Source organism: Lepisma saccharinum, chromosome 8 (assembly GCF_977018435.1).
Source record: "Lepisma saccharinum chromosome 8, izLepSacc3.1, whole genome shotgun sequence".
NCBI classification, from domain to species: Eukaryota; Metazoa; Arthropoda; class Insecta; order Zygentoma; family Lepismatidae; genus Lepisma; species Lepisma saccharinum.
The window spans coordinates 84,460,592-84,475,002 of record NC_139236.1 but is presented as its reverse complement, the minus strand read 5'-3'; the positions used below and the strand labels follow the sequence as shown (position 1 = coordinate 84,475,002).

The following is a 14,411-nucleotide window of genomic DNA, read 5'->3' as shown; positions in this document are numbered from 1 at the left end:
GTCTAGTTCAGATCATTAAAATTTGTATACAAACAGATGTCCTGAGGAATAAATTAATGTAAAAAAGTTTTAAAATGGATTGTTTTCTGAATACTAAAAAGGATGTTCGGTCCAGCTGATGAAAATTATGAGTATTTTTATTACTATTATAGTAGTAGTTAGTGGTTAGTAACTCAACGCCGCCACAAGGTGGCTCTTAAATGGAGCATTCGGTCTCGCCTCTATCGGAGAACCTGACTCCTAACCACTTCATTGGGATTGTCTGACCTCTATCGGAAAACAAGCAAATTATTGTCACACAACGTAAGTGAGAATAAACATTTCCATCAAACTAGGACACCTTTTTACTTGAATTTCTCTTGCTAATAATGTAACGAGTGCACTCACGGTCCCCGAAATGACGTGTCATTCCTACCCCGGCACGGGGCCAAACGTCGTTATGTGTACGGGAAACCGGTCGTGACTCTTACGGTCCAGGTTTTCAAGTTCGGTACTGAGACGGTCGTTTATCGTCGTACTATTGTGAGGCGGAGATAAATACCTTGAAATGTTACACTGTTTTGTTTACCTTGGATATGTAGATTCGAACAATCATAACTCACTAATAGCATAATATCCGATACCTAAAAAACGTCAAATAACTACACTGACGAACGGTAAAAAGTGAATATATATTGTAACAACAAAAAATATTGCAATCAACAACTGTTTACATAGCCTCCTCAATCTCTCACTCATTCACTCTCTCTCTCTCTGTCACACATATGAGACTTTTACATGTGAAGTATAGATACAAATCATGGATCTCATTAACATATCATTCCTTTTTAGTTTTAAACCTTTATGTGAATTTAGGGTATTTGTCTGCCAGCTCCTGTGCTCTTTTAAATTAATTTATGTGCCATCCCTCGGAAAGCGGTTATCTAAAACAATTGGGTCGACGTGGTTAGATCTTTCGTTCGGATGAACGTATGCATCCAGTCGTAAACACGACATTTAACAAGTTTCTGGGACGGGGGTAATACACATAAGCCTCTCTCGTCCAATGAGAACAACTACACCATTACATAGTGATGCAACACTTAATCGGCTCCAGCTGCCGGAATACACAAATCAATCGTCGGCGCGAGCAAAAATTACATCAAAAACCACTATGCAATAAATAATACTACTTCACGCGCACGACCTTGCAATATAAATTACGCTTTCCACAATTAAAAAGGACTCATCAGTCAACTAATGACAAATTAAATGGCGCGACGGGGCGGTCGGTTACACAAAAAATGGAGCACACTTTGACAATTCACACTAAATATTAAAGTAATGAAATGGAGTTTCTAACCCTGAATGCAGACAATTAAATTAGAACATCTGAACATGAAATGACCCTTTTTTATAACAATATCAAAAAATTATCAGACACGGAAGTTAGGTTAAGTGAGACTTCGGCGTTAACAGTACGGTGTTGATACTAACACTGCACGTTTACATGGACATAGACCATCTGAAGAATACTCTACCGGACTCTGCTACATTGCGTGGTCATTCATCTCTCCTGGACGCGGGACTTGCACACGGTTCCTTTGCGGCGAAATTGTTCTCCGAGGTCGATCGCGACGAAGGATGATTGCGACGATATGGTGTACTTGCACCTTCTCAGTACTTCAGGCGTTCCTCTTGTCACTAGCGTCGGGAGTACGTGGTCACGCGCCGGTCCGGAATATCTCTTGTGTCGGGCATCAATTGGACGTCGATCTGGAATCATCTCTCTCTCTGGTAACGGGCTTCGGTTGGACGTCGATCTGGAACGTCCTTCGGGCTTTGGGCAGTGGTTGGCTTTGGCGTCGTTTTTGGAGCTGGCTGGCTGGCTTCACCGGATGACGGCGATGCATCGTTGCAGGTGTCAGGGAAGTCGACGGACTCCCTTCTCTATCTCCTTTAGCCGCCCATTATTATGTAGTCCATGCTTGGCAAAAACAAATCACCGCGTAATACTGCACCAAAATAAGGCGCACACTGGTAACTCTATATCTGCAATTCGCTCACGGTACGTAAGAAAACGAAGTCCACGGACACAAAACAATAATCACGCGAGAGTGTAGCGCGGAGATGCTCTCTCTATGAAATCCGGGTAAAAACTGTGTCTGGAATCGTAGTACTCTTGTTTTTATATCACTTTCGAATTTTGTTCGTTGAGAAGCACGCTAAGGTGGCTTGGCTTCGGTTTCCGAGGAGATGGAAATGACCTCTGGCCATTGTCTTGGAACGCGGTCACCAGCGCGTCCTCGATCCTTGCAGGCTTGGGCTCCAGCTGATTTTCCTGGTCATCCGTGAAAAATGGGTTCGCCAACCCGCTGTGACTTCTAGCCCGGTCCCGACGAAAATAATCCTTCCTTTTCTCCGTGTTGGTGCAAATACGTCGTGTTCTAAGCCGCGGCTGTCACTCAGGAAAAACCCGTCTCCCAACTCCCGACGTCTGGCTCGGATACAAATTTATCCACAAAATAAATCAAACCTCACACTTTTATATTTGAACATTAAATGAATCAATAAACAAAAATAATTTATATCGAACTGCGTTTCACATGTCACTGGATACCGTGAAAATAATACGTTTTTGCAGCATCGTGACTTTTGGGTCCATGGTGTACGCTGAGATGGCTTATAGGGGGGGTTGAGCTATTGTTTCTTTTCAATTCTCTCTCTCTCTCTCTCTCTCTCTCTCTCTCTAGCCCTCATTTCGTGTTTTCATTCTTCCCCCTCTTTCACTTTTCTTTCTGTTTCATTTCTCATACTCTCTGGCTTCATTTTCTCTCTCTCTTTCAGCAGTCCTATTCTTCCAGTTTTATCTTCCACTTAAATTTCTTGTCTCTCTCTTTCATGCTGATTTCTTCTTCCCCATATTTTTCATTTTCACTCCTGAGTTCCTTTATAGCTCTCTCTGTGGAACCACAGGCAAAAAAAACCTGCGCAGACCCGCGACTCCTGTGCACCGTATTCCCGTGAGGAGGGGAGGGGCAGGGTGAACCATACAATGTTGCCACATGAAGGGAAATTTCCCATTTGCAGGCAAATTCGAACCGACATTTTAGCCAAAAGGGAAAAGGAATTTCGATGAAAAATACCACAATTGCAGGGAAATGTTAAGGTCATCTCACTACATTGTTACAGTTTATGTTAATTTCGAACTTCATATCCACATTTTTATGTTATTTATTTATTTTGCTATTCCTACTTGTTTCTGCTCCTTTAAGGTTATTGTACGTTGCTTTGATGCATCTTTGGATAAATAGTAAAGATAAGGTCATGAGGATTAATGATTAAATGGATTCCTGACCAGGATTGAAACCTGGGACATCTGGTCAGGAAGTGATGAAACTGAAATGTGATATTTTTAAAATATTTTTATTCAAAGGAATAACGAATTCAAAGGAATACTTAACTGCGTACTACTACTGCTTCCACCAACACTTCTACTACTACTAATTATTATTATATAATTGACTTAGGTGACGGGAAAAATTGGTGCACAAAGGGAAATTTTGCCCCTTGGAACGGGAAATTGTGCCCTCATATTGTGGCAACACTGCCTTATGGCCCGGGCTGAACAGATCGCGGGGAAGGTGCGCGAAGGATTTTAGCCGAAGGTTCTTTTGTGTGTGGTCGCTCTATATCATGGTATTAAAATGTTTATTTGTGTTGTTTGATAAGCAGGAAGGAGTCTAGAACCCTCCACGCCCTCCATTGGTGACGACGACACTCCAATGCTATTTTGTTTCATTTTTGCAACAAATAAAAGCTCCTTATCAGTTGCGCAGTGCCATGTGGGCACTTGTGTGTGGGGATAGGGCTCCACACGTTCTCGATCTCGTCGGCATTTCTTTCTATTTTCCCAAATACGTAGAAATGAGGAAATCCCAAGCTGTAGATGTCACTTAACTTGAATCGAAAATTCCCTTTTTTTTCCCAAAAAATTAACCGCGTTAGAGTTACTCAAAACAGTAACCCTTACTTCAAAGATCGGCTGTTCCCAGTTGCCACCAAGAGATGGCGTTATGGACTTAACGAAGGGCACCGTCGCTCCGTCAAATGAGGAAAATTGACACTAATTTTCTTCCCGGATCGATGCAAGCAATTTGAAGGCGACAGGTTATTTCAAATATGCTTATTGAGAAAGGGGGAAGCTGGTGTTTGTGAAGGGGGAGAGAATTCCCGAGGTGAGAGAAAGTTCGGGGGAGAGGGGACATTTGACAACTTTGGGGGAACAAGAGTGACAACACCAACTCTCCTGGTCACTGAAATGCAGCTCTAGTTAAACCTAAGCCAGGTGAATGTTGATGGGTAGGGAGCGGAAGTTGATGACCTAAAATATATAGGTATATCTATAGAATGTCCCAAAAAATGGGAAGAATGACATAAAAAATACAAAAAATTACCATCAAGTTTGTTAATTTCAATAATAATAAAAAAGCAGCAAATGAAAGCACATGCACATTCAATTAAAATATGCAACGAGGATTTCCAAAAGAAACAACCGAATAATTTTAAAACAATTTAATGAAAAGATCCTGCGAGATATACCATATAGGCCTATGTTCTCCTTGGTGAAAACACTCAAGAATATTACCAAAATGAAAGAAGTGACAAAATATGACGAAACAATACACCGAATATTGCGAAAAATGACGGGAAAATGCTGAAAATCGGGGACCTAAAACCTGAAAATTGGCAAAAAAATGCAAAAAGAAAATGCACTTTAAAATTACCTTTTTTGGGTTCTACACGAAGTGTAATATTGTGTATATTTAATGGGCATCGTGTCAGAGATGTCAGAAGAAGATGACATTTCATCAACTTCCGCTCCCTATTGATGGGTAATGTCACTATAACAAATGCTATAGTTTGGATATTTGAATGACTTTTGCATTGATGAAGCTCTACAGTCCGTTGTAAACAGTATAGTGTGTGTTAATTGTATGCTAAAGCCTTACGAGCGACGAATGATCCATAGAGAACCAAAGTTGAGAGTGACGTTGGGCATGGAAAGCTCGGAATCTTCTCCAGTACTCACTTGCTTTAAGAATTTGAATTTAAAATTTTGGGTGGGTCATCGCTTAGGCTTATTTTGCACCCGTCACTTTATACGGGGTCCAACCCCTTACCATACATAACTGAAATAGCATAATTGCAATGTCGTGTTACTAAAATATTCTGACTTTCGTTATAAGCTGAGGCTGCAAAGAGGCACTCAACACACACAAGGGCAGAAAACGGGACAGCACACACAAAATATACTGGCCATAGGGTCAGTCACCAGAGCCTCGTTCGTCTGCAAAATGCAGTCCAGGGTGTACTACGTGGAAGGTTACCCCTTACACCCCTCACTTGCTTTATGTATAGCCCGTTTAAAGATGTATAACGTTCGCACTGCAATGCATGTAATGTCTTTACCTCGTTTTATAACTTTTTCCTGATTAAAGATAGGTCGGAGAAACCTTTACCATTGCATTTCTAGTAAAATTCTAGCCTGATTTGATATATCACATCGCGCCCTTCCCATTTAAACGTTTTGAGATGAATTCAATATTAGGGCCGTCCGTTTGGAACACACCAATGTGGTTCCCGCTTGGCCTAACCTGTTTCTATCGTGTCCATTTGAGCCCAGCCTAACTTCTTTACATTTTATAGGTGGTGTTAAGGGACTGTTGAATCACCCTGTAATATGAACCCAACACGAACTGATAAAAAAATTATTTCCTGCATGCATTAATGGTGATGGAAAGTGAAATAGTATTACTCCACGTTGCCAGAATCTGAGAAATCCGATTGAGGGAGAGAAATATAGCGAATTGACAACTTGAAGCAACTTCACACAGGCCGGGGTTGGTGTGAAAGTGATAGATGTAGCGGGTACGTTTTGGAAGCGAAGTACTTTGTCGCGTTATTTTTCAAGTAACTTACTCAACTCCGAATAAATCTATTTTTTTACAAGGCAATAATCTAATATGGTACAGTGGGATGCATGAGTATTACCAAGCAAATTGTCCACCACCATGTTTATTCTCTTTGTTTCATGGACTGAGAGCTTCAGGAATTGAAACAAAACGCCGGCAGCCTATGAATCGGCATGTGTAAAAATCTAGACCACAAAAACGTGTAAGGTGCGAGAGAAAAATTAATGAAAATAGTTATGGACAATTTGCCGAGCATTACTTGTGCATCCCGCTGTACTAATATTTTCACGGTGTCGTCTCAGCATGGGGAACACAATTTAGTGCCAGTCAGCCTTTTAAATAAGAGGCGGCCAAAACTTTTCATAATGCAGGGCCATCAGGTCCGTGAGCGGAATTTTATTTCGGGGGGAGGGTGCTGATCCCGCATCAGGACCCGCCATCTAAAGGCGAAAGGAGCCCTGAAGATGAATTTCTCATTATATTACAACTTATTATATAATATGTTTAATCCTGCAAAGGAAGTAAAATTAATCACCACTACACACTCTTTAAATAAGATATTTGTAGGGTTTCGGAGGGGGGCTTCAGTCCCCTGAGCCCTCCCCCTAGCTACGTGCCTGAGGGTCAGTAACCGCTTGAGAGATGATAGAAGAATGCACAGAATTCGGTTCGTCAGGTTCCATTCATTTTCTTTCTTCTGCTATTTCCCTTGTCTGTCTTTTCTTTATTATTTCCTTCTCATTCTCTTTTTCTTTTATCGCTCTGTTCTTATAATTTTCTCTTCCTCATTGTTTTCTCCTTTCTTCCTCATCTTGTTTTTCTTTTCCTTACTTTCTTCCTCGTTCTGTGTTTTCTCTTTCTTTTCTGTTCATGTTCAGTCTTTTTTCTTCTCTTCCTTTTTCTTGTATTTTCTACCTTCTCATTTTCTTTTCCTTGTAACAGTCATTTCTTTTCCTCATTATGTTCCCTTTTCTTCGTCATCTTGTCTTTCTTTCCCTTATCTTCATGCTCTTTCCTTTTACTCTTCTCTTCCCTATTCCCTTCTTTTTTCATTTTCCTCTTTCGAAATTTCTAGAACTAAGGGCGGATGTGGCCGGCGGGCCTGCATCTAAAGTTCATTGCTGACCCATCCCGGGTTCGAATTTCGCTTCGTAAAGTATTTTCAGAAACATTTGATTACTGTTCAGTGAATCGGGCAGATGTTGAGCGTAAGGACGAGCTTCTCATTCTTTGGTTGAGAGAGCGCAAATCCAAACACAACTTCCTGTTTGCACAAACGTTGTATAAAAGAGAGAGACTACGCGAGTTACAGGCAGCAGGCGAAGTACAGGAAATTGCAGACTGCAAATAAATCTCAAGGAAACTAAATCTGACGTAAAGAAATTGTTACCGCTCTCAAGAATTTCGTAATCTTATTGTTATTATTATTTCTTGATGTCAAACGCGATGTCGAATATTTTTGTAGTCCACTTTTGGGGTACATAATAATAATAAAATTTACAATTTCACGACCAGGCTATCTACACTGGCAAAGGACATCACACTGAATGAATCAGCACTATTAACTTCTTCTTGCTAAGACATTAATTCATTCGCAAAGTGCCGTGCAGAAGACCCGGGTTGCATGGTTTAAGCAATGTTCCTGCACAAATGAGTACCTGAAGGCAAACCTGCCGTTTAGGCGACGGGAGCGTGGTGCTGGCCACATCACTTGCACAAACCGCCCAGGTTGTAAATGTGTGGGGACCCTTCCTCCACATTACCCCAATTTCAATTCACCGCACGTTGCAAAGTGGAGGGGTAGTTCATCCTTAACCTTAAAAGTTAAAATGTACAAAACAGTATTTTTTTTAATCTAGTTGCATGTGCATGAGAGACATGGTGTCTTACACTAAAATAAAGTAAAAGAGATGGGAAATAAGGAGAAAGAATAAAGTAAGAGAGAAGTGCAACAAAAAGACAGGAATAAATGGAGAAATACAAGAAAGTAAGAAGAGACAGGAATACACGTAAATGGAGACATGCAAGAAAGTAACAAGACACAAGAATAAATGGAGAAATGCAAGAAAGTAAGAAGAGACAGGAATAAATGGAGATATGCAAGAAAGTAAGAAGAGACAGGAATAAAGAGAGAAATGCACCAAAGTAACAAAGAGACAGGAATAAATGGAGAAATGCAAGAAAGTAACAAGAGACAGGAATAAAAGGAGAAATGCAAGAATTTAAGAAGAGACAGGAATAATAGAGAAATGCAATAAAGAAGAGGACACTGGAATAAATTGAGAAATACAAGAAAGTAAGCGGAGACAGGAATAATGGAGAAATGCAACAAAGTAAGGAGAGAAGGGAATAAATGGAGATATGCAAGAAAGTAACAAGACAGAAGAATAAATGGAGAAATGCAAGAAAGTAACAAGAGACAGGAATAAATGGAGATATGCAAGAAAGTAACAAGACAGAAGAATAAATGGAGAAATGCGAGAAAGTAACAAGAGACAGGAATAAATGGAGATATGCAAGAAAGTAACAAGACACAAGAATAAATGGAGAAATGCAAGAAAGTAAGAAGAGACAGGAATAAATAGAGAAAGGCAACAAAGTAACAAAGAGACAGGAATAAATGGAGAAATGCAAGAAAGTAACAAGAGACAGGAATAAAAGGAGAAATGCAAGAATTTAAGAAGAGACAGGAATAATAGAGAAATGCAATAAAGAAGAGGACACTGGAATAAATTGAGAAATACAAGAAAGTAAGCGGAGACAGGAATAATGGAGAAATGCAACAAAGTGAGGAGAGAGGGGAATAAATGGAGAAATGCAACAAAGTAAGGAGAGACGGGAATAAATGGAGAAATGCAAAAAAGTAACAAGACACAAGAATAAATGGAGAAATGCAAGAAAGTAAGAAGAGACAGGAATAAATAGAGAAATGTAACAAAGTAACAAAGAGACAGGAATAAATGGAGAAATGCAAGAAAGTAACAAGAGACAGGAATAAAAGGAGAAATGGAAGAATTTAAGAAGAGAGGAATAATAGAGAAACGCAATAAAGAAGAGGACACTGGAATAAATTGAGAAATACAAGAAAGTAAGCGGAGACAGGAATAATGGAGAAATGCAATAAAGTAAGGAGGGACTGGAATAAATGGAGAAATGCAACATAGTAAGGAGAGAAGGGAATAAATGGAGAAATGCAACAAAGTAAGGAGAGAAGGGAATAAATGGAGAAATGCAACAAAGTAAGGAGAGACGGGAATAACTGGAGAAATGCAAGAAAGTAACAAGACACAAGAATAAATGGAGATATGCAAGAAAGTAACAAGACACAAGAATAAATGGAGAAATGCAAGAAAGTAACAAGAGACAGGAATAAATGGAGAAATGCAACAAAGTAACAAAGAGACAGGAATAAATGGAGAAATGCAAGAAAGTAACAAGACACAGGAATAATAGAAAAATGCAATAAAGAAGAGGACACTGGAATAAATTGAGAAATACAAGAAAGTAAGCGAAGACAGGAATAATGGAGAAATGCAACAAAGTAAGGAGAGACTGGAATAAATGGAGAAATGCAACATAGTAAGGAGAGAAGGGAATAAATGGAGAAATGCAACAAAGTAAAAGGAGACAGGAATAATAGAGAAATGCAAGAAAGTAACAAGAGACAGGAACAAAATGATAAATGTAACAAATTACGAAGAACAATGCATAGTGTACTTTCTTAAAGGAAAATACGCTAAAAGAAGATTATGCTAACTCTGAGGGCAAATGGAGCTGGAAGTAGTGTGATATTTTCTGTATCTGAAAGGGAACCGGTGACCTTCTATTCTGGGCACTCACCAGGAGCAGATCCAGAGGAGGGACGATGGCTACGTCCCAAAGACGTGGGTAAAATAATATACAACATGAATGTTAGGGCTCTGTGTGTTCCACTTATATGAGAAAGGAAGACAGACAGGGAGATAAAAAGAGAGAAGAAAATAGGGAAAGAAGGACGTACGCCGATCTCCGTGGTGGAGTGGTTATCAATGCGCTACGATGCCAGGGGTGCCGGATTCGAATCCTGGCCTTCACTTGGGTGTTCTTCGTGAGTGCTCACCAATTTCGCATTAGCCAAAAGTGCCAGAAAGGCGACGCTAAATATAAAAAATCAAGTAAGGAATTTCGATGTGACGTATGGTGTCAACTACCATACCGTGTGTTACCTGAAACCAAGAGCCATTTCTTTAATGTAGCAACTAAAAATTTATCTTAAAAGTGGCGCTAATTTTGTTGTAGAAATAATTATCTCAAACCAGTACAATTTGACAACATTTCTGGGGGGGGGCGAAGCATGCCTAGCTACGCCAATGGCTGTATCCATCCCTGGATGTCCTGGCGATCAAGGACGTGTTTAGAGGGGGAAAGGTGTCCGCCCCCTCCCCCAAAAGGCTTACCAAGTCCAAAATTAAATATGCTAAACACTAGTTTAATTATTAAGTTGATTTACTTCTACATATTTTGTATAAAGATAAGGACTGCATTGTAATAATGCAGGTTTGAGTTGTCAGTGTCCACGATAATTTATCAGTACCACTACCACTAACAATACGCATAAAAATAATGATTGGGAGATTTAACTTTCACCAGCTGGACCTAACAGCATTTTATGCAATCCATGAAAGTATTTACATTAATTACTTTCGTAGGGCAACTGTTGTTACACATTTTTTTGTGATTTTAACTAGACATATCCAATATATCATCTATTTACCTGTTCATGTAATAATAAAAATTATCATTATCATTATTGATTGATTGATGTTTAAAGTTCACTTTATGCACAGTAAGGCTAATCGGGACTGGACCTACAGTTTAAAGTGGGATCCGAACCACTATGTGCCTCCACCGTGTATCGAACACGGGACCCCTTGAATACAAGGCGATGACGCTACCACTGCGCCATCGGAGAGGCCTCATTATCATTATTAATTGGCCTATTTTAATATTATTAATAGTAATTGTATTAACATATTTATTATTATTATTACGAGTGTTATTATTAATACTACATGCGAGACACGTGCAACGGACCCCTCTCGAAATGTAATTCTAGATACGTCCCCCTTCCTCCGGCACGCCCCTGAATGTGCTATTTTTTTATTAAATGAGTGATTTACATTACTTCGCTTTTCTCCCACTTTTGCCTAATCGCGACGATGAGGATGGCTGATGATATGATGAAAATATTGAAGGGACAATCAAATAGAATACCCATGCCAAAGCCGGGACCCCTGTGTTAACCACTCCGCCACGCAGGTCGGCTCTAGGTATTGAATAGGACCTGTTATATCTCTACCCTATTCTCATATCATAATTTTACCTGCTTATGTAAAGGAAGTTGAAAGTTTCCGGTGCATACAGCACCGTGCTATGAAGGCACATTTAGAAGGTGCGGGGGTAGGGCCCCCACATTCTCGATCTCGGCCATTTTGGAGATGATGTGATCAGCACCACGCTCTGGTCGCCTTTACCCTCTAGGGTTGCCCCCAGGTACCAATTGATTTGAGGCTGGGTGAGCCCTGGAGCTGCTTTATACGTTTCTTATTAGGTAATTGGCCTTTGTAAATATTGTTATTAATAGTTTTTAAGCTTAATAAACTGTTATTATTATTATTACATGTTAGACTTGGATACTTCCCGAAATAAAGGGCTAGATACGTGCCTGCTGGCACCGACTTAACCACACACAACTTCTCTTTAAAAACTCCCAAAAGTTTTCACAACGGTCCAATTTCTGGCCATTTTTGCTCTAAATTTGTACTTACACCCCCTAAATACGAACTTACACCAACCACAAAACGGGGAATTCTGGATAAGCCCCTGCCTACTGCTGATGTCCTCCGATAGCCCCCCACCCTTAAGTCTTTCGACACGCCACTGAATGAGCTAATAAATTTCTTGAGGCTGACAATTTGACGCTGGAAGATAGGGTACTGATCATCAACAAGACTTGCTATCTGGTAGAAATGTGATAAGATAAATCGATGCAAAAGAAAAAAAAAGTACTTACGAAACCATATCCTCTGCTCTTGCCAGTCTGTCTGTCCGTGATGACGACCGCCTCCTCGATATCTCCATACACGGCAAAGTGATCCCGTAAGCTTTTGTCCGTGGTGTGGTAGGGCAGTCCACCGACAAACAACTTGGTCCATGTAGTGTCTTTCTGTTGCACCCCACTCGCGTCTGTCATTCCTGTCGCTGTGCTCGCAACAGCAGCTGCTGTTGGATCGCCACCGGGTATACCTGCTGTGGGCATCAACATATCGAAGACGAACTTTGAAAACAGAATCTCCGAACAGACGAAAACCACGCCTTGGGGGATCTAGATAAAACCGCAACGAAAAATGTTAAAACACGGGAACGTACCAGCGCGCACACACTTCAACGTACACAACAATAGTGACTATCACACTGTTTCCACACACTGTTGACCGTGAGGGTCTAATGCACTAATATCACTGAACGTACATTTGTGTTTTTTTTTAAAAAAAGCGTATTCTCCAGAAGTTGCGAAAAAAAACTTGCCCAAGTCTAAAATTAGTAAACGTTAGCTCACCCCAGTGCCAGCAAACTCGTAACGCACAACACAAGCCGGACCGCCAGTTCCCAGCATGCTCTGCGCCGCGAACATATGCGCGCGCGCGCTCATGTAAATGGTGGGGGAGGTAGTTCGACGCTCTGCGCGTCCTCTGATTGGTCACGCGCTGCACCGGGGAGCAGACGACAAACGACAATGGGGGGGAACGCTGTCCTGTCAAGGGGAGTACTGCCCCGCTCCCCCCCCCCTCCGCGGAATCAAAAACACAGCTGCTCGGCAGACGTGCATGCTGTAAGGGTGGGGGGGGGGGGGTTGCAAAAGATATAGCAGGGGTAGCAGATGTAATCTATTTCAGCGCATACGGGGTAGCGCTCCACAAAGAATCCCTCACATGCGAATGCTTCTAGGTGTAATGACCCGAAATCCTTACAGATCCTCCAACCTACATCACCTAATCTCCCGTTTTTAGGAATTAGAATCAAGAATAGGATACAATGCGTGTTTCTTTACAAAACTAGTCGTCTTACATTGTGTATTTAGCGTAGGTTCTCGTGATTTTCTTTCTTGCTACATCTATCTTGTCCTCTCTCTCTCTCTCTCTCTCGCCTCCCCGATGATGTAATGATAACGTCGCCGCCTTGTAATCAAGGGATCCCTGGTTCGATACCCGGTGGAGGCACATGGTTCGGATGTAACTTTAAACTGTAGGTACAGTCCCGATTAGCCGTTCTGGGCATAAAGTGGACTTAAAACAAATATTCCTTCTCTGTCTCTCTCTCTCTCTCTCTCTCTCTCACACACACACACACACACAAATCTCTGTTTATGTAGCTTCTCTTTCTATTCATGTATTCCCTCATTCTTTACCATCTTTTTCTCTCTGTTTCTTATATTCTCTTTCTTTCATTATTTACATCATTTTTCCTCTTTCATTTACTATGTATATCTTTTCTTCCTTTCCCCTCTATTCCTTTTAATTTTTTTAGCTCTTTATCTCTGCTTATCTACAACTTTCTATCTTTATCTGTTGTCTTTTTTTTACTTCTGTAACTCTCTTCCTCCATATCCTCCAGTTTTCTCTTCTACTCTATTTAATTTATTCACTCTTTCCATCTTTACTTCTATTGTCTCTCTTCTTCCTCTCTACTTCTTTTGCATATGTCTCTTCTATTCTGATTATCTTCGTTCTCTTTCTTCATGTCATCTACTTTCTAAACCTTTTGGTTTCTCTTTCCTCTGCGTTCCTTCTATTCTTTCTATTTCTTGTACTCCCTTTAAATTTTCTTGATCCCTTTAACTTTTTCTCTCTCTCTTTCTCTCTCACACACCAGTTTTGGTAGCTTATGTATGTCTTTCTACCTATGCCTAATTAATCATATTAATGTGCTTATTGCTGTTAACAAAGAGAAAACTAAATATATGCTTACAGGCCGAAACCAAGTGTTACGTAATAATCAAAATCTAATTACGAGGGCCGCACTGAAAGTTTCAGGAATCAGGTACTGGCAGCTATGCAATCTGTTAGATTTTGTTATATTTATAAACTGTGATATTTGTCGACTGTATATACAAGGACTGATGTAACACGGATTCTTTTTCATTTCAGGATAGAAGTTTGAAGTGAGGTGTTTGTAAAAAAAATTGAATTAACAAGAGAGAACTTACGTGCCATGATTTATTATGATTTTCGGCAAGGTTTAACACAGCAACAGTGTGTTACTCGAATGATCGAAACTTTTCACGAAGATGCCCCATCAAAGATGACAATTTATCGCTGATTTCAAGAATTCAGATGTGGCCGCGTTAGCCTTAGTGATGAAATTCGTGAAGGCCGCCCATCGACAGCCATTGTGCCAGAAAACATTGATGCGGTTCGT

At 40.4% G+C, this 14,411-nt stretch overlaps 1 protein-coding gene across 2 annotated transcripts in view; it reads right to left on the bottom strand.

Moving 5' to 3' along the window:
* The window catches only part of LOC145991233 (RNA-binding protein 24-like), a 153,723-nt gene extending 141,140 nt beyond the window's left edge, over positions 1-12,583 (bottom strand). For both annotated transcript variants that reach the window (XM_083127192.1, XM_083127193.1), the window contains exon 1: positions 12,007-12,583. In XM_083127192.1, the coding sequence (XP_082983318.1) occupies positions 12,007-12,258 (252 nt within the window). In that variant the 5' untranslated portion in view covers positions 12,259-12,583. The remainder of the gene's footprint in view (positions 1-12,006) is intronic.
* Positions 12,584-14,411: the final 1,828 nt, after the last annotated feature.